Source organism: Cheilinus undulatus, linkage group 11 (genome assembly GCF_018320785.1).
Source record: "Cheilinus undulatus linkage group 11, ASM1832078v1, whole genome shotgun sequence".
NCBI classification, from domain to species: Eukaryota; Metazoa; Chordata; class Actinopteri; order Labriformes; family Labridae; genus Cheilinus; species Cheilinus undulatus.
In genome coordinates this window covers 7,236,930-7,258,452 of record NC_054875.1, presented here as the reverse complement: position 1 = coordinate 7,258,452, position 21,523 = coordinate 7,236,930, and the positions used below count along the sequence as shown (strand labels likewise).

The 21,523-nt window shown below is 36.9% G+C and overlaps 1 protein-coding gene across 2 annotated transcripts in view; it reads right to left on the bottom strand.

The window, feature by feature from the left end:
- itchb (itchy E3 ubiquitin protein ligase b) overlaps positions 1 to 19,855 on the bottom strand; it is a 36,880-nt gene extending 17,025 nt beyond the window's left edge. For both annotated transcript variants that reach the window (XM_041798997.1, XM_041798999.1), the window contains exons 1-9: positions 19,728 to 19,855; positions 9,568 to 9,659; positions 9,193 to 9,334; positions 5,577 to 5,701; positions 5,086 to 5,220; positions 4,855 to 4,900; positions 4,589 to 4,770; positions 1,214 to 1,430; positions 342 to 437 (exon numbers count right to left, since the gene is read on the bottom strand). In XM_041798997.1, coding sequence (XP_041654931.1) covers positions 342 to 437; positions 1,214 to 1,430; positions 4,589 to 4,770; positions 4,855 to 4,900; positions 5,086 to 5,220; positions 5,577 to 5,701; positions 9,193 to 9,334; positions 9,568 to 9,637 — 1,013 coding nt within the window. In that variant the 5' untranslated portion in view covers positions 9,638 to 9,659; positions 19,728 to 19,855. The remainder of the gene's footprint in view (positions 1 to 341; positions 438 to 1,213; positions 1,431 to 4,588; positions 4,771 to 4,854; positions 4,901 to 5,085; positions 5,221 to 5,576; positions 5,702 to 9,192; positions 9,335 to 9,567; positions 9,660 to 19,727) is intronic.
- Positions 19,856 to 21,523: the final 1,668 nt, after the last annotated feature.

Genomic DNA, 21,523 nt, shown 5'->3' with positions numbered 1-21,523 from the left:
TGGCCTCTATTCAATCAGACAGGAGCACAGGAGATAGACTGTCCTTAAGTCCTTAAGAATTATTTTCAGTTTAAACTCCTAGTTTTGTGTTGACGTGTTCAGGTAGGGGTGGGGTTAGCAAAACTGGAAATGCACAATTTGTCTGAGAAACTATCAAAGGTGGCTGGCAGAGCTCCTATAAATATCATAAAATACAAAAAGCATAAGAAGGGTTGTTAACCAGGGAAGGAATCCTACTGTCTTATTGTATGAGATGAAAAAACAGTCAGAATCCTATCAAAGTACGTCCTTATATGCATATTTTTAAATAGACGAGGGTTAAAAAGAGAAGGAGTTCTTACCCTGGGGGCAGTGGTTCGGGGCGTTCCCACGTCGTTCTCTTCTCCACGTGATCGACATAATACAGCCTGCCGTTCTGATCCACCCTCTGCTCCCAACTGCGATAAAACAACAGCAGTAAAACATTATGTAATGCTTCACGGCTCCAGGCCAGCCATTAAGGTTATCTGTGGACTTCAAAGCAGCCATTACTACATGAGTCATCCTCCTACAAAAGCAGCAAAGAGCCAGCTAAAGTCACAATGTTGTCAGCGTGATGACACCGAAGCAGCAGTAATGACAATGGAGGGGGTTATGGAAGTAAATGCTGTAAGTGATGAACTGTGTTGATTTATGCATGTAAGGACACACCTGTGTGCCTTTCTATGGACTAAAAAGCAACATGTGATATTTTCCTATCAATTATAATGAGCTCTGTGTATGTGACTGCATTTTTCTCACATTTGTCAATAATCCTGCACTCATAGCTGCCTTTTGTGAGTTAATGTCTTTGTATAGATTCAAGCAGACGTTTGAAGTGGAATCAAAACCAACCCAACCAGAAATGCTGCTTTATTCTTGTCCTCACAGCACATCTCTCTGCTTTATGTGCTTTGGGAAGGGAGACACTTAGAGAAGACTCTGCCCTGTTGCTGCATTATTTGAAGACTTTAATTAACTTTTTCTCAGAGTACGATTAACTCTTCTGCCGACCCTTGATCATCATCTCTTTATCTTAAACCGTTTTTTATTTAAAAAAATCTGCTCATTAGCTTGCCTTTTGTCTTTGAAAGCAAAACCATCTGTTTTGGCTTTTGCATGTAATAATATAATACTGGTGTCATTCCCGGCACTATAAAAAGCTCCTCTGGAGGATTAGAAAACGAAAGCCTACCCAGGGGGCAGCGGCGCAGCATTGACAGCGGGGACTCTGGGAGTGACAGCCGGGGTGATGCTGCTAGTTGGCTGTCTGGTTGCTGCAGCTCCAGAATTTCTCTCCGAGCCTGACGATGGACTCGAGTCTGGAGCTGATGAGGCCGCTGTTCGCACTGGTGTATCAGGAACGGACTGACCGTCACTGGTGTCAGCAGTGGAGCCATTACTGGATAATGCTGAGGAAAGAAGAGACAACACAGAGTTGAAATTTACAGTCTGAAAACTGGAAAGAATTTACAGAAAAATTAACATGACTCAGGATCAAAAATAATAAAGATTCATCAAGGAAAGCTAAATTAAAAGCTTGACCTTTCAAAGGCACAGAGTTTACTTGGTGCAACACTAATTTTTCATATCTTTCCAATAGTTATATGTGCATTTAAGACTCTTAGGTTAACTTATAGGCCTTATGATTCAATTCGTCAATTTGCTTCTCTGAGCTTATTGCACAAACAATACAAGCTTACCCTTTACTGCTCTATAAGCTTGTATGATAGCCATTTTCTTAGCTTTTAAAAAATCTTAGCTATCACAGCTTTTACCTGCCATGCTCTTAATGTCTCCCTTTCAAAATTAATAAGCATGTTGTGTTGAAGTTCTGATCAACATTTGAAAAATACCATATTTTAAGTTTTAACAGCATAACAGGAACACTGAACTTCATCAGGCCCAAAACCTTTCTAAACATCTTTCATATTGATATTTATAAAAGGGCAGTTTTATTCCAATATTTATCTACCATGGTCAAACATATTGTGGTCTACTGCCCTCAAATAAGTAAATAATTCTTTCTCTGTTTTTGTTCTGATTTTTTTCCTTAGTGATCATCACCTCGAGTTCACAGCAGAAGCTCGCTCAAGGAAGCAAACATGGCCCAGTTTAGTTTCCAGTAATCCAGTCTTAATTCAGCTTTGGTAGGGCTGTCAGCATGACTGCATTTATTGCAATGAAATTATGTCTCTAATTTATTATTAATTATTAATATTTTTTGACTGAATTAATCACGTTTCATTTTCTTTTGCAGCAAACTCTGGCTTAACCACTGCAATGTCTCCCTGCAGCCACAGTGATGTAAAGTAAGTCCACCATTGCTCTTTAATGTCTCATTTCACTTCAAACAGCTCAGTCAAAGTCATCTACACATTGTGTGATCTGTCTGCTCCCTTATTACAAGTTCTTTTTTCCACATAGAGCTCGTGTCCATATTGCTCATTCTTAATACAAAGCTGATTTATTCCACTGTTTTCACCGATCTGACTCATTTTTTCAAGGGTGAAGGTTCCAGGTGTTTAGTTGCTCCTATGTCAACTTTCATAACCTAGTAGGATGAGGAGTGTGCTGAAACTGAGGTTGTGAAAGCTACCAGCGCTAAAAGCCTGTGGACACTGGCTTTAAATGTCAAAACCTTCAATCCACTCAAAGTTCCTTATTTTCTTTCAAAATAAAGCTGTTCTGTATCTAAACAGGAAGTAACTTTAGTTTAAGAGAGAACAAAAAAATGTGACTACAAGAGAGAGGAGAGGAGAGATTCATTGCATTTGACTATAGAAACGCTGAGATTAACCATATAATATTAAGCATTTGAAGGCCCTAGACTGGTTTAAAAACATTTGAGAGCTACTTTAGAACAAGACTGTTGAAAGGTTGAGCCTGAGTAGTAATAGCAGGTGCATGCACTTGAGAGGTTCAACCTCAGCTGGGATTTTTGGGTACCGGTCAGTGTACAAAAAGAATTTAAAGGGTTATGTTGGTATTTTTGAAGTTCGGTTGTATAAGGTACTTCTCAGTAGTAGTAGCATTAGACCGCAGGGATTCAAGGCAGAGCACACTGGGAGAAACCAGGCTATACAGCACTATATAAGTAACTTTCTCCAAGGAATTTGGTGATTTTTAGGTTCAAAAAAAAAAAAAAAAAAGGCCAAAGCTGCAGACCCAACAGCTGATCAGGAGATAGCAATGTGCTGACAAAGGTTGCAAAGGTTGCATCACAAAATAGTGCCAAACACAGAGGATTTCTGAGTTAACAAAGAACATAAAACTTTTCAACATGTTGTACATTTGAGCCAAAAAGGGTTTTTTTTTAACCATTTTGCCATAAAATTTCTAAATTCTGAGGAGAAAATGTTCCCATCTGCAGTGCACTAAGCATGCTCTTTTAAAGGGGTGAAGCACACTGAAACCTCTCAAGGCTAACCATTTCATTATTGCCAAGTACCTTATAAAGAGTCTAAGAAAGCGATACCGCTGATTCAGAAAAACAGAGCATTTTCTTGTGAATGCAAAACACTTCTATACCAACATCCCTTTGTTTCTGATTGATAAAGATGCATTGTTTATATTAAACTCCTTGATTTTTTTTACATATATCTGCCTACCTGTATTTGCTTGCAGTATGTTTTATTCTTTGCATGCATTGCACTTTCTGAATTTGCTGGGTTGCATGCTTACTCTTCTTTTTACTTCCACTTGGTTTATATGTTTATTATCATATATGTGTGCTGTTCCTCAGTGTCACCTCTTGGCATTCGGCTTGCTCTAAGAAGGTGTTAAAGGGAGCGTTGCCTAAGCTAGTAACAGCAGGCAAGTGTTTTCACACTTCATATGCATCATCTTCTACAATCACTAACACTTCCTACCACTGCTGAGGTCTATTTGAGATGCAAGCTTCCCAGTGTCTTCCTCTGCTTTGTTAGTGCTAGCATGCACTGCAACAGTTCTACAATCCTACTTTAGACTTCACCACCATCCAAACATCCACCTGCAAGCTGTCACTGGGGGGTTAAAGATCTTATCTCTACTCAAATTACTGCATGTAAAACAATCTGCAAGGAGGGATGAGGTCTGAGCCTGGATGACAAACTTCAGCTATGTTTTACAACTGCAATAAAACCACTAAAAATAACTCAAAACGTGCAGTGTAAATACTTTTATGACTGCTTCATCAACTGTATGGTCGGTAAATGTCATAAAAGGGGGAAAAAACATGGATCAGTGTTTCCCAGAGCAGATGATGAGCTCCACTGTTATAATAACTCCATTCAAGAGGCTTAAACACCCTCAGTTTGCCCCTTTTAATTGAGAATTATTTTAACAGCTCTCTCTTGAAAAACTGATGGTGCTCAGTGGAGTAGTTGACAGTGCAGCTATTATTTTCAGTAAGCTAGTTACAGTGCATGTGAGCACCACATTAGCCTTGGAGTAAATGTTTGACGCTGATTAGATCATTCCAGGGTTCAAACAAAGAGCCAGAAGACGAGAAGTCAACCTTTGTTTCCTTCCTGCTTTGTACAAAAGTGTCTGTACAGATTGCACTTTCCTTCAGTAAATGTCTGACCTGGTGATGAGGTGGGTCGTCTGGGGGTTGGAGGAGGAGGTCTCGAGGGCCGGGGAGGTCTGAGAGGTCTCGAGCTCCCTGATGACACAGAGGGAGACCCTGTGTTGTTTGTTGATCTCCGGCCAGCAGGAGAAGACCGGTGCTCTATGCTGTCAACAGCTGGAGAGTTGTCTCGACTCCGCCTGCACGAGGAAGAACATTAACAGATAAACAAAACAATGACTGTGACTTCACAGAAACTCAGCAAAAGGGGGAAGATATTTCACCTTGTAGCATGATCGCCATTAGGCTGTGTTTCCCCGTTTGATGTACCTGAAGGGTAAAAAAAAAAGTTGCATTAATCAGCAGAAATATGAGCTCTTGTTGATATAACACAAGCCTCTAATGTCTCATATGTGATAGAAAAACTATTAACTGTATTTTAAAAGAACAATTTTAAAAAGTCCAAACCTTACATATTAGACCAGCTTTACTGTGTCTTTTCTGCTCTGACTCACTGTGATTGTTGGCTTCGGCGTTGGCGAACATCTCAGGGTCGACAGTCATGCCGTCCAGGCAGACAGACAGGTCTCCCACCACGTCTGACTGGTCTTTGTCTGCACACAGCTGTAAGGTCTGCACCACCTCAGAGACTGCAGGGAGATGACAGAAATACAAGAAGCGATCACATTCATGTTGATTTTTCATTTTAAGCAGGAACATCCCAAATCTTTTTCTTTCTCAATGGTCTGGATAGAGTTTAAAGTTTAAAAAGGATACAAAAATCTGAATATAGGATAGAAATTAAGTCTGCTGATAACATTCAAAAGTGCTCTCAGATTTTGTGGCACTGACCTTAAGGCTGGGTCAGATATGAACATGTTGAAAGGCAATTTTTTTGTAAAATAGATATTCGTTAGAACACAGTTTCAAATGCAACACCAGTAGATCTTAAGATGAATATAATATTTGTTTGCAGATCAGGTCTTTGTGTGTTTCATCCACTTACTTTTCATGTCATTTGACTTGAGAGTCTCGCTGATATTTAGCGTGGCCATGCCAAGCAACACATCTGACTTCAGGGTTTGATGACTCCACACACGAAACACGAGTTTGCTGAATGGAGTCACAATCCTGCAGAAACAGAGAAAAGCAAAACTTTTAGGTAGAACAAGCCACTACTAGCTCCAAATAATCATTTAGCTATCACTGTTTCCTCTTTCTCAGCCTGGAATCTGACCTTCACAAAGACAGGGTCATCAAGGAAGTGAAAAGAAAAGTGGAAATGTGTTGATCTGATAACATTGTTCTCTAAACTTCAACTGCTGGTGAAGCTTTCTGTTCTCACATTAGTAGAATGACTCACAAGTAAGATGAACACAGTATGACTGGTGTTCTGCTCTGTGCTTTTCAAATTAAAAGCCCTTTGTAGCTTTCTTTGGGAGAAACCAACCATGCCTTTACTCAGTTTATTTCCCTGACCGGCTATACAACTAATAAAGTCACTTGTAGAGAAAGTTAAAATGTAGGATGAAAGGCTGAGACTTCAGGGAGACACAGCCAACATGCATGCAGCACACAAGCCCTTAACATGAAAGCAATGACAGTGGGAGCCAGAGCTTACATGTGCAGCAGCGGCGTGCAGCTAACATGCACCCATTCTGGGATGGGCCAGAAGTTTTGGGTCAGAATTACAGCTAGTTTTATCTTTACATTTATGGGTTTTTAGAGTCTATTCAAGCACTTTCGTAGGGGGAACCCTTCTGCAATTAAACATGCAGTTTAATCAGGAGACTAACTTTGAATAAGATATAAACTCCAGAAAAAAAGGGGCAAATTTCTTTATCGAGCTTTACAGGGCTCATTGCCTTTAGTGCTGTTTGTACTATATAATGAATGTATTATCCAAAATAAATTACTTGCAGTATTTTACATTAAAATATTTAAATTTAAATCTGAATACTTTGATTTGATGAAGAATATATCTATCAAATATGGTGGAATCACAGATTTTTTTTTGTGCATTTAAAAAAACAAATGCATTGTCATACAACAAACTTGGTTTTCTTAATTAAAAAAGTATGAATTTACCTGTATCAATATCATTATCGGCTTGGAAATGCATTTGGAAATACCACGGTCATGAATCCGTTACCCTGCGTACCTTCTTGGGCCATAGGTAAAAAAGTGAAAGCATGCAGTAGCTTGAAATCAGCATCTCTGGCTGTAGCATGATTGTGATTTTATGTCCCAGACAATAGTTCAAAAGCTATTCAGGGACAACGAGTGTCTATAACCATCACCATGACAGTTGTTTAGATAGTTTGCACCCTCAGCAGCCCCAGGACAAAAACATTTGTGGACACACGGGCTCGTGTCTGATTTCATCCCATAGTAAACACTTGTTATGTAATACCTCTGCACCCGGGGGTCCAAGAGAAACTGTAGGAGAGGTCTATATTAAGAAGGTCGCTGGGCACAGCAGAGAATGGTAGACAAGCTAAAATTAAGAGGACGTCTGATGTGTAAAAATATGGGACTGTGAGGGAGCACTAAGTGTACAGTGTATGTTTAGAAACCAGATTCCTGTAAATGGAGCGGACACACTCTCTCACCAACGTGTGGCATTTTCCTTCAATGTGCCAACCACTCAGAGACGACATAACTGTTCTTTAAACTGTTTAAACACAATCATCTTGCACCTACAGTTGCACTTCAAAAAAGTCTTCCTGGAAACACAGGAGGAGTCAGGCAGAAAGAACACTGCTGCTGACCTTAAAAACAACAAAAAATTCATACATACACCAGCAATTTCACACAATTTCACACTTTCACTTCATTCTTATTAACTCAATTTCTAAGCATTATGACTGACAATGCTAAATACTAGAGTCAGCAGCCCTTTTTAAGACATCCTTCCTCCTCAAAAGCCAAACCACCACAAATAACCACTCTGTCTGGTTTTGGTAACCACATAGTTGAAACTCAGAGGAATCAAGAGAAACTCACAAACAACCACCAAAGTTTTAACTCCAGCTCATTCGACAGATCTGTGAAAAAATCTGCAAAATTTTTAAAGCTGAATTTCAAGCAAGACAGCTAGCAGGGCTGGAAACTGACTTTATTGATTCACAAGTCAAGCAACTTGCAAGAATCTTTTTGGGAATTATTGTTTTATTCAACTGCTGATCTTTTATTCTTCTGTATAGCCAGTTTTAATTTGTTACTATTGCTTTATGTATCTTTTACTTTTAAATCCCTGAATTATTCTTTTATTTTCTTCTTTTATTGTTGACCTTTTACATTGGTGAAGCACTTTGTAACTATTATTATTATTATCATTATTATCACTTTTGTATCAACTTCCTAACCAGGTGGACGGTTAAAGACGTGTATGTGTCAAACATGCAGCAACAGATTTCATGTGCTGGGCAAATAATCGCAAATGAGATAATATCGCAATATGGCCTGCAGCAGCTTTCAAACCGCAGACAGTGCAATATTTTTATAACATTGAATGTCGCAGAATACCAATTTGATACAACTTTTTTTGTCTTTTTTTCAAAATAGTTTAGTAAAATCCTACTTTGCCTGTTCTTTTATATGATTTTCTTGATCAAAATGAGAATAACATAAAAACATTATCATCCCTTCAGTATAGCAATCGATATCAAAGGTGAATTTTCAGTAGATTTGACCAGTGGGACAATGATGTGCATGTCAGAGCAGTTTTATTCAGATAAAATGTGGGAAACATGAGCACACACATCGGAATCAGTTTATATCTTTTAGCTTCCATGCAAACAGAGAAGTTCAAATCTCCAATCAGACTAAATTCTATCGGATTGTGAAAAAAAGTTCATGCAACCGCAGCTATTGTTTTAAAGTGTGGAAGACATTAAGGAGCAGTGGTGCAATTATTTTACCAAAGTGTGCTGAAATGGACAATAAAGCATGTAACTGATTATTAAAAAAGAGTAATGCACTTATTATGAACTAAAATTAACCACAATTAAAACACTTATGCTGATAATTCTCATTTTTACATTAATAGTTTAAATCTGAGCCACTAAAATGTTACTTGAATCTTTTTGGTGCCAATGGTCTGGCATTCTTAAATATTTTCTGCTTTTGTGTGCTTTTTTTAAGTGTTTACTTTACTGTGTCTATAACCCTTTGTAGCCTAAAGACAAGACTATCTCCCTGAACAAACTGCTTTTCTACAAATGCTTGAGCAAAAACAAGATAAAGAAAAGGGATTTTGCTTCCTTCAAACACTAAAATGTAAATGCAACAGCTTCTTAAAGAAATATTAGGTGTTGTTTTATGCTTCCTGGAATACCAGACTGGTGACATTTAACAGAGCGGGGTGACTAATGAGAAAGGTAAGGTGCCAATCAAGGCTCAGGAAGTTATCTCTGATATTCTTCTGAGAAAATTGGTCATTTCTTTAGAAATTCACTTTGTGTCTTTAGTGAGGTGCAGGCTGTAGAACAGGCCAAACACCTGCAGTCAAATACTGTTAAATTAACAGTTAAAAGGCTCAGAGAGAAGGGAAGTAGTGAATGAGCTTTAATATGACTAATTGTCATATGTTTGATAATCCTGGTATGACGTTGACTCACACAGTGAGCGGCTGCTTCCATTTGGGGCTGTGGGTGTTGTTGCATTTCTCTGTTTTCTTAGACTGGCCATCGACTGTCACTTCCACATACGGACTGGGACCAAACCAGTTTTTCTTGTTCTCTTTAAGTTTTGCTGATAGCACTGAAACAAGAAGAAAGAGAGAGGAAACAGTGCAGGAGACAAGTCAGTCTAGAGAGAAAAGAAAACAATGATTCAAGGAACAAGGGCAGCATTTTTTAATTTCCTTGTTTCTCAAAAAATATCAGTACATATATTTGAACAGGAGTGGCTTAACTTTGACTGGAAAAGAGAAAAAAGAGAACTGTATGAAAAATGAAACAACCTGTTTATTCTGTTGAAGCCTGCAGACTTACCGATGATTTGCAGCTGTGCCTTCATTGGGTAACCATTGGAGGTGCCCGACTTGGTGACTCCACTGGCCATGACATAGGGCTGGGATAAAAGCCTGCAGCACAGACAACACATCATTAGTCTGGTGATAAATTGGCTTCTAACACTGCCTTCCATTTGCAGCAAACACATTAGGTCATTTAGAACAGGTATATTTAGCACACAACGTGACAGACCTGCAGAAATTACACTTCTCTTACTTCTCTAGCACGTGTTTTCATTTTATTTGTTAATACCAATCAGCAGTTTACATTTAACTTTGGAATAAAGCATGGAAATATAGTTCAATAACATTCAAATTAATCATGGAAACTGTATTTCTATTAAAGTTATACTGACAGTCTCCAATGCGGTCATATTCCCTGCTTGTTTGTTTATAGAAAACCATGGCATCCTGAACCAAGATTGGAGTTGGAGCTGATAAAAACTGAGCAGCAGCTGATTTTACTGCAATTAGTGCAAAGAAAAAAGAGAGGAGACATCAGAAGAGAAGTAATGTTCAACTGTTGAATCAGCTGATTCACGGGACAGGGGAATGTTTGTGCTTAATCGTCCACCGAGAGACATGGATGAGGAAATGCGTGTCTCATTTTTTTCAGATGTTTGTAGATAGGCAGACAGAAGAATTAATATATGGTGTGCAGCTATTTATCTCACACTAGAGCTGTGGTTCCCAACCTTTAGTCCTTGGAGCAACCCTCCTTGTATCTAATAAAAGCTTACACTCCATGACACATAAAAAAGCATTGCTGTCAAGATTCAGCATTTTTGATTGTTTCATTCACAAAATCCAAAGATACAGTGGTGGATTAGGATCAAATTTATTAGTTTTAAAGTCATACATTAAGGAGAAATACCCTATAACTTGTTTTTTTCAAGCCATACATTAGGAGAAAAAACTCCAAACTTTCAAGTTAAAAAAGTTGTGAATTTTATAGAATCCAAAACTTTAAATTTTTGAGCTTCCAAAGTAAAAAATAGCTAGCTGCTTGCATTGAAAATAATCATAACATCAGAAGCTGTTTTCTTCACACAAATACTGCAGTAAAGAGACTTATCAAATTTAGCTTTTTACCAGAACTGAGCAATAAGGAAATACCTGTGATTTTAGCCGAGAACATTACCTTAAAGGGATACTTCAACATTTTTGCAAATTCGCCCATTGCCATAATTCCTATAGTCTTAGTAATAGGTTCGTTATCTTTAGTTGTTGGTGCAAGCTATTTTTAGATCAGGGCTGCCGAGTTCGGACCTGCTGTGCCTACTCAATGTAAGCAGATGGTATTCCAACTTTCCTTCATCAAACTCATCAAATACACAAACCAACAACTCCAAAACGCTCTCGTGGACAAGTTGTGACCTGCACATTCACCACACTATGAAATGATAATGTATAATTGTGTAACATTTCGACGCATGAGGCAAATACTCAGAACTATTTCTTGGAGTGACACAGTGCAGCAGCCATGTGTGGAGTGTAGTTCCGGCTTTGCATTTAGCTTGTAATGTTCCATGATTATTTCATAGCATGGTGAATGTGCAGGTCACAACTTGTCCATGAGAGTGTTTTGAAGTTGTTGGATTGTGTATTTGATGAGTTTGACGAGGGAAAGCCGGAATACCGTCTGCTTACATTGAGTTGGCACAGCAGGTCCGAATTCGGCAGCGCCTATCTAAAAATAGCTTGCAACGACAGCTGAAGGTAACGAACCTATTACTAAAACTACAGGAATTACGGCAATGGGCGAATTTGTCAAAATGTTGAAGTATCCCTTTAATGTTATGATCTGGACTCAGGTTGATTTCTTGTAAATTTCCCCCTTTATAATGTCGTAAATTTCTGCATTTATAAACTTTTTATTTTTGAGGCTATAAAGTCAAAATCTAAAGCTTTTAAGACTCCAAAAATTTATTTTTTTTCTTGAAAAGTATGACTTTTTAAACTCAAAAATTCTGAGTTTGGTTCATGGTAAATTAATGATTTTAGAATCTCTCATTAAATTTTGATTGTTTACTCGAAAATTAGGAATCATCTTTAATTTTTCATTTCTTAGATTAGCACAGGAAAATAGGGCTCAACAATTTGGGAAAACAGTTTAATTGCAATATTTTTTCCTGTATTGCAGTTGTAATTTAATATACAATTATTGTCAAAAACCTCATCTTGTGTATTTGAGGAAAAATCCTTAAGCAATAATCACTCTGTACTATAATAAATAATTGGGTAAATTAAAATAGGGCTGAACAATTCTGAAAAAAATATCTAACTTTGATCATTTTGACTAGTAGTGCAAATTTTATGGTTTGTATTTTTTTTTATGTCATTTTAGGTTTTAATTTTCAAAAAATCTGTAAAAAAAAAAAAACAAGGAGAAGCTACTTTTGCAAACAGTTTTAGAAAAAAATGACCCTCAAATGCTTGCATGATGCATCTCTGTTGCTGTATTAAACAGATATTCTAAAACACATTTCAGGTTAGAGAAATATTGCACATTCTGGGATTTGAAAATTGCAGTAGGCAATACTGTGATTTAATCTAAACTGCTATTAATTGCCCAGTCCTAAGAGGAAAAAAAATGTAGATTTGATATCAATTAATCAATCAATATCCACATTTGCAAATCCGATTTTGACAACCCCAGAAAAGGTGCCAAATGTTGACACCGAATTAACAAGAAAGAAATGTAAAAGTTTTTAGCTAAAGAAGAAAAATAAGGTAATGCTGGATGAGAAATGAAGTGTAATAAGAGTTTCTTTAATATTTTTCAATTCATCAGATATCAAGATGCATCATTATATGATTGTCTTGCAGTATTTTCAACTGTCACAAATTGCTGTATTGAGATGTTATCAACCAAAAAATGCCACATGCCACATGCTACATGCATGTGGCATCGTTTAATCTGGAGCATCAAATGCAATAGCCATAATCTAAAATTGTACATGCTGTGTTTCTTTTTTTTTTTTTTGAGAATATCCTCCACAATAAAAGAAGACACCAGACCAGGTAAAAAGGTCATGTAAATCACATGCAAGGCAATCCAGAGCAGGACTGGGGTTTTGTCAACCCTCCCTGCCGTCTGATGCAGCTTACTCGTCACATCTGTGCCTTACTACAGACTTAATTCTTGGCCCAAACATTCCTAAAACTTATGCACAGTACTGTAAATCAAACTTAAAACCAGATTCAGTTTAAAGCTACAATGTACTAAGAACTGAACACAGAGACTGATAAGAGGATTTGGCTGTGATCAAATGCACAGACGTGAGACAAACTACAGATTAGTTTTAGGGGTAGAAGACATCTCATAATGCTTGAACATGAATTTAAACATGTGATCCTGTGTTATTTTGTGATGTAACAATATCATTACTGCACAGTTATGCACAGATCTGTCAGGGACACATTTTTTGATTATTTGCTGCTAAATTGGGCATTTGTGTTCAAATTTTATGTTTTACCCTGTTGGAATAACTGACAGTGGTTAACAAATATCAATTTCATTGTTGTTAAACTAGCAGCCCTAAACAGACAACAATGAGCCTTATAATTGACGTACCTTTCTATCTTTCTTTGATGACGAGCATGTGTACACTTATCCACTGTAGAGCCAAGGAATATCATGTAAGATGCACTGACAGCAGCTTCTATGCTTAGGGAGCTTTCAGAACCCTTTGAGAGAAGTCAATAGTAAGGTATTGTGTTGTGGCAGTAAATAAGAGGCATGCCAACAGATGGGAACTCCTAAAAAACAATGCACTGTCCTGCTGACAGAGGAATCAGGTTCTGACATCCTTTCTAGAATCTGGTCTGCTACCTTGATGCCTCTCTGAATAATGCATGTTCCTTGGTCTGTCTTATCTGCGATGCGCATGGCATAGCAGGAGAAAGTGACGAGCTTCTGGGTAAACTTTCCCTTCGGCTCCTGCTTTAGTCTCTGTCAATAATTAATTGCAACTGCTGACATTGCAGCCTCTCACAAGCAGGCCGGCTGTGTCTTGTAGATGAGGGTGCTGGCTGAATATTAAACTTAGATTTTTTTATTGTATTTTAACCAAGCTGAGAAACATCATCCAAACACTGGCCTGTAAATTGTATTTGGTGTGGCTGTGAGGCATTTCAAATTGAATTTGAGCTCAAATTACTCCATTTCCTCAGCCAGAGAGCCGGAGTCTGATCTCTGCAGGGGTGCAGCTGAACAGACAGCTTTTAACAATCCCTCCTAAACCGAACCGCTTTAGAGAAGAGTAAACTCTCCATAACTTGTCCAGGTCTCATTCATCATATACTTAAGATCAACAACACAACACACATCACCAAAACAAGCCTTTATGATGACCAACAGAGCATGATTATAGGATAAAAGGGAAACAACGCCCAAGTGTTAGTATGTAATCGATCTCTGTCCGCACGTAAGGGTACTAACCATTGTGTAAAAACCTGTATCTGTAATGTAATACCAGTCAGAGAAGTCATGGTGTTTCTGTAGGGCCGCAAGGTATTGATTTTTCACATCTGATACCAAATAACAACTTAAAATGTCGGGGCGGGGAGGGTGTTGCACATGCATAAAGAAGTTCACAACCTGAAGTTTGGGCATGTTATTTAATGGGAAAGAAAGGCTGTGATTTAGAGAGAAAGGCTTTTTAACACCTAGCACATCATGTTTTTCAGGATGCAATAAGGGCTTCTTTTCTGAAACAGCATTGAGTCCGATTAAAAAAAAGTTGACTAAAAGAATGTTGAGTGCATATTAGGTATAAATTGGAGCTCTTTTAGATTTTCAGCTAAAAAGTACTGGACAGAACAGGTTTTTCTTTTTATTTCTGCAATATTTAGTGCATACTTTAAAAAATAAAGGAAGCTAGATCTGATGAATATGGTGTATCTTAACGTGTATTAATTACATTTTCAAAACAAACAATTTCTATTTTCCTATTCAGATCTTTAAGTCATTTTTCCATTTCTGAACTTCCTCTTACTTTCATCACACAACATCCAGCCCTCTGACAGCGACTGTGATGCACAGAGGAAGAGGAGGTAAGGTGGAGAGAGAAAAGGAACATGGAATGGCTTGTTTCTTGGTAAACTTTACAAATAAACTTGATGCTTGTCAGTGTGTTATAAAAACATCCTCAACCATTTCTTCCTATGTCCAAAGTAACATGAAGTCCAAAGTACTAGGCCTGTCATCATAACTTCTAATCAAACCAAATGGCTGCTGTGACTCTTACATATTGCAGTGCACACGTACAATTGTAACGTAAAAATCAACATCTGTTAACACTATGTGATGCCATAACATTAACAAGCATCAGGATGAGATGCTGCTAATAGCAGGAATAGATTCACTTAAGCAGCATGCTGATGTAACTGTGGTTGCAAAAGCCTCACCTGAGGCCTTAACAATTTTACATGCAGATACAGAGACTGCATGTGCAGTGCTCATTTCTCTCACTGCTGCTGTTGATATCAGATAGTTAGCCTATACTGTAAATTAGTAAGGGACGCACAATACTGGATTTTGGCCGATATCCACTATGCCATTGGTTTCCAACTGGGCGCCAAAGATCTCAAGGGGGGATTGCGAGGCTTTGTCTGCTCTGAGGCTGCTAAAATTAGATTAGGAAATATTAACTTAAACCACCATAACGCAGTTATTAGGTAGTTTATGTAAAAGTCTTTTAATAAGAAAAAAATGCAAAGGTCTTTTAGAGGGTTTTCATAGGGAAACAGTTAAAATCTATGTTGATTTTTGCCAGCAGTGTGTCAGTTTTTCTTCTCACTTGGGTCCTGGGGGGGCTCTGCTTTTCTCTTAAGTCTTTCCTGTATTCAAATTGGCCTGTTACTGAAATCAATCCTCAGTCCAATACAACTGCAGATTTGGATGTTTATTTTGCAAGGCAATCATGACAAACTGCTAAAAGTAACACAGGAAAAATGCATACTTCTCGACTGCAAATAATCTTCAAAAAATCTTCAATCCTTTGGACACACTTTAAGTTTAAAGAACAAGAAGGAAAAAAGAAAACAAGATTCATCAATTCTTCTTTAAACTGCACAAACGTTAAATTTTGCCAATGTGTACGAGCGATGTATTGTTTGTATATATATAAGAAAAAAAATTATATATCTGCAGATATAGATGATTGGGTTTCTCAGCTGATATCAGCAAATGCATGCTGAAAATAGCCTGCATCCCTAAGGTAAGTTATATAATTGAAAAAGTAAACAAGTCCATCAATTAACACAGAAACGGCAACATAATGCAAGTCACGTGTTGGCTAGTATCACAGGTGCTGTGAAGGGACTAATGGGCACGCACCCATCACAACCGTGACTGAAAAACTATACATCGTTCAGCCATATTCAGGAGACTATAGCTAGCTAATATACACTGGGGTGTCCTAACCATGAAGCTGTCAGTGCCTAGTCCCCCATAGTGTCTGTCTTTCTACAGTTTTAATGTTTTACTCAATACCTGTGCTCACTGTATGCCCCTCGTGGATCTAAAATGACTGCAAAAATTATGTTTTATCATCATTAAAGTGGTGCCAATTAATCTGGCTGTTTAAGTGTTGTCTGCTTCAAAGTGGTGTGAAAAGTCTGTTTATTATACTCCAGATTTGATTGGTCAAATAAATCACTGAGTTAAAAAACCCTGCTCGTTTACAATAAATAATTTTGACATTAATTCAGATATTTGAAAAGGGAATTCTCATATTGTCATGCTGATGAAATGGGAATCATTCTGCTGCCCAAGTACTAAGAAAAAAACAAAAAAACAAACAAAAAATAAATAAAAGAGCAAATCAGAAAAACATGAGCTGGTATCAAAAATCTTATTAAAGGCTGATTTGAGACAAATAATCTATCTTCCTGATCATTATGCTGCAACGATCATGAAATGGTGTTTGCATTTATAAATGAACTAGAGAGTTTTAACTGGTTATCAAACAATTCAATATACTGATAACCAAAACTGGTGCATCTAACAGGCCTGCAGAAACAAACCAGACCCTCATCTTGAAGACTGATGACTAACATATTGTCCTCTTGGATGCCTGCCACCGCTCACAGGTTGGGTTGTGAAAAAGCAAATCACAGGATGGAAACCAAAAGTGTCAACGGTTAACAGTCAGTTAAAAACATCAGTGGAAACTGAAGGAGATCAACCGACATCTGCACTATAACAACACCTCAACAACAACCAGGTCATAAATTACTGAAAGTCTGCAGCATTCACAGAGTCTACACCGAACCAAATATCTCCAATGCCCTTTAAGTTAGAAAAGCCCACTGAATATAAATATTGTTATAGATCTTTCATTGATTAAAAAAAAAACTGCAGCTCTAGAAAACAGACAGAACATCAGCCAGCCTCCCTGTTCAGTCGCCAGACAACAGCAGCAGCAGACACAAACCAACATCGCCAAGAAAACAACTAACAACTGTGACAAATAAATCATTGTTTGCCCTTGTCTTTGCTTATCTGTGTCTCACACATAACTTACAATTACAGCAGGAGACAAAACTATGCAGTCAGAGCAGCTGCTGCTAGTTATACTTAACAGAAATGGGTAGACATTTTACCAACTGAGCTTTAAATATTTCACACAGCCAGTTCCCTCAATAAATAAACAAGGAAAAATACTTTACAGTTAAATCTTTTGATTTGTGTTTTTAAAATCATGTAACTCTAAAACAAACACCAAGCTTATTTAGACATGACAGAACATCAAGTTAAGCTTAGGTATACTTGAAAAGGGAACACGAAGCTAGCTAAGAGAATGCCATTTATTTCATGAAGATCTAAATGTTATATGTTTAATGTACATTTAAAAAGTTATCTTTTTAATCATCCTTTAAAATAAAGATTTATTCATTTTTTACTAAAAAGTTATTCATTAGAAAATACCTGCATTTTTTCCTTTCTTATTTGGTAAGAAAATACTAACTTAGTCTAATCATTTTAAACCTCACATAAAACAATCCAAAACAAAAATAACCCCAAACATTAAAAAGACTGAATAATAATGCAACACAGTGAAAGCTGCTAAAATCAGTGCTATCATCATACCACATATAGTTTAAATATTAGTGCTGCAGGATTTGACAATAATGTGTGATTGTAGTTATAATGAACAATACTGTGATTTGCAATTGCAATTGCAATTGCAGTATAACACAAAAATGGTATCAGGAGTCTAATTCCTTGGTTATCATGCAAAATGCAGAGAATAATTTAAGTTTTGAAGTGTGTATTTCTCAACTAAAAAAGTACAAATATATTACACAGCATAAAGAAATGCAAAACTTGCTTTTGCATTTAAATTATCTTTATCTTTTCCAAGACATGACAGTTTCTCCTTTTTTTTTAAATGTAATTATACAAAATGCATAGAAAAGAGGCCCTATTGTAGACATAAAGGCCTTTCTGAAGACATTCTTTTTTATACATTTTTCAAGTAATACAAAAATAATTGCAGGCTTTTATAAAATTATGTTACTGCACAGCCTTACATTTTGATTGCAACTGCAAATAGATTAATTGTGCAGCACTAAGTTAGACTAATTTATAGAAAAAGGTTTTTTGTTGCAGGAAAAAAATGCATTTTACTTCCCTAATTAATAGCACAAATGAACAAACAGGAAATCATACTCATGACAGTTCAAAACACTGTACTGAACCATGAAACTGACTGATAAGGTTAAAGCAAATGGACAGAGGACAAAATCAGGGTTGTCATAAGTAGAGCAACTACTGGATATTTAGATTAAATCGCAATATGTCTGCATGCTTTTTTGTGTGTGTTTTTCTTGTTTAATCTGAGTATGACATAAAAAATGAGCATTCACTTTGATACAAAAAAACAATAATCCAACATAGAAATAATAGAAATTTCCATATTGGATAGAAATAATTGCAATTATTTTTTTCAGAATCGTTAAGCCCCAGTTCAATCCATCTAATATTGCTCCTCAACTTATGAAAACACAAGATGAGGAACTTGAAAAAACAATCATATATCAAATCACATTTGCACATTTGCAATTACAATTATTTTCCCAAAAAGTTCGGTCCTGGTAATGATAGCAAATGTTTAAATGACACTAATTAAACTCAGACAATAGTGACACCTTTCTGACAGCACACCTATACATTGGGTAGTTTCAGTTGTTAGTCAAGAAAAAGAGCAAACAGGTTCCTGCAAACTGCACAAATAAATTGCCAATATTTTGGACCCATGTATTTTTGCAGTGTTTGCAGTACTAGCTCTCTTTAGCAGGCAGCTGTGACTTAAAAATCTGACTTATATTTGGATTTTTTTTCCAGGATTCAACACTTTTTAATAATAATGTTTGTCAAAATAACAGATTGTTTTACTATGACAGAAACTGGCACCAAAAAAGCACCAAGTTATCGTTAATGTTTACAACTTTAGTTAAAGTATGACAAGATTTCATATTAATAATTAATCTTTAGACTTAAGGCTTTTGCTCAACTATTTTCATTTAATCTTGCTGTAATATTTAAGTATGTTACTCGCATTATTAGGTATGAATGTATTTCGCTTTAGTGAAGATTTTTCTATGCAGCAAAGGAAAAACAACACTACCTAAACCCCTTCTTGGTTGACAATCTTCTAAAATTAGCCTATTAATTACTGACAGCTAGCTCGTCTTATTAATCTTTGGCCCTCTACTCGTCCTGTCTGTATCCAGAGCCATCAAGTGCTTCTTATAACACTATTACATAATTCATTTTAACAGGATAGGAAGCTAACAGAAGTAGCCGCGCAGTTAGGAACAGTTTGTCCTGGTTGTCTAATAAACAGCACCGTTTTCAGTGTGTAAGTTTACCGTGAACATCTCTACATTGTGTATATTTTCAGTAAGTATATTTACACTGTCGGTGGGCTCTCATGTGTTGCTCGGTACGTGTTGAACGTCAGCTGGTCAACACTTCTGACAGCCTGCTGCCATCCCAGCCAAGCTAACTAACTGCTAGCCTCTTAGCCCGTGTCATCATCATGGCTGGTTGGAAATCCCAAAGTCCAACGGCTGTGAAAAACAAACACCACCGACCAGAGAAGTAGAAAAACGGCGTCTATCACGTACCAGAATCCGTTAGGGGAGTTGTGAAAACCGAATTGGAGGATTCCCAGTCCTCGGCGTGCAGGGTGTTTGGGTTTCTGTCGGGGCTTCACTTCAAGGAAGAAGTAACTTCCACCATCTTCGTAGGCGTACGTCACGTCACGTGACCGAAACAAGGTGGGGCGCATGTTTCTGGTCCTCTGCGCTATGATTGGTCCAGAGTTCCATCAAGATGGACCAATAAACGGACAGTAAACATTATGATGCATTTATGGCCCATGTTGGAAGCGTTTCAATGAAATTGGCGTTTAAAAGATGAATGAATTCTGCAGAAAAAAATAAACAAACATGTTAAAGGGTCTGACGCTGTTGGAGCGAGGTTTGAGTCAGCCAGCCTTCCAAGAATAAACGATATTTTAACAAATAGCTTTGAACCAACAAAAACGGGTTATATTGTTATTCAATTAAAGCCACTGATAGCATTTGAATTTTTGTTTCTTTCAGTGTAATTTTATTTAAAAGACGTTAGATTTAATGTGCTCCTTTTGTTTATGTAAGTCCTGTTGGATTACTTGAGCCAGTTAGAGTCAAGCATTTGTTTTATCAAAGGAAACTGTCATCAAATTCAATTCTTCCATCGTTTTTTCATGTTATGCCCAGACAGACTGATTCATTTGTTGATCATCTATCATCTAGACTTATCTTTTCCTCACCATTAACTCAATTCAATATAAGTCAAGTTATTCATGCTGGGGCCACTGGAAGCCATTGTTAGATTATAAAGTGTACTGAATACCCTCTTTTTAATGCTGGCTTTGCGTAACATATATATTGAAAATAATTCAGCTAACATTATTTTTCAGAAAATATAAGAAATGTGACGTATTCGTATTATAACAAATTATATTGTCTTTATGGCTATTCTTATTCGTTGACTTACTTTCTGCAGAATGAAGTTGACATCACTGCATGCGCTACAAAGAACAAACAGTAGGTGTCAGTGTTGTACTTTTATCAATGGGACACTGCTACAGGTTGCTGTTGGAGATTATTAAAGAATCAATTTCCTTCCGTTATTTCGGCCTAATAATAAGGGATTCGATAATATATATGTTTTTTTCTCCGAGAACATGTTTTCTAAGTATGTTTTACACGGAAATCATCATAGAATAAACACAAGAAGCCAACGTGCAAGCTTTTGATAATTTACCTAAATTAAGTGTTGAATAAAATCAGTTCATTGCATGCTTGTTTGAGCTCTTTTGTTATTTTTCTTCACCATACTCTGCTGTTTGGAAGTAAAGTTTTGTAAAGTTAGACAAGCAGAGAGGAGCTGGATTACACCGGAAGTTTCTATTTACTCTTAAAATAAAAGCTTCAGATTTGTCAGACTTTTGTAAATATGATAGAAAGTTCGGCAGAGTGAAGAAAAATACAAGAGATATATTTTATGTCATATAATGAGACGATGAGACGACATGTAGCTGAAGAAAGCAAGACAAAATGGTGTTTTGAAAAGACAAAACCGAGTTTCTTTGCAACTTTATTCAAGAACAAAGATCAATATGATTTTTTTTACCTCAATTTTTTTTCCTTCCTTTACTTTTTTCATTTGTCCCTCGTAATTTTACCTCAATCTCAACATGCAAAACTATACCATTATACCACATTTTAATGCCCAGTGAAAGGTATAGCTTCATTTTTAGTGTCATGTCTTAATTATTCCCAAATTTACGGCAGTGTTGGTGCTATGTGGATGTTTTATTTTGACAGTAAAAACAGGAAGCTGAAGAAACGCTGCCTCTGGTATGACTGTATCC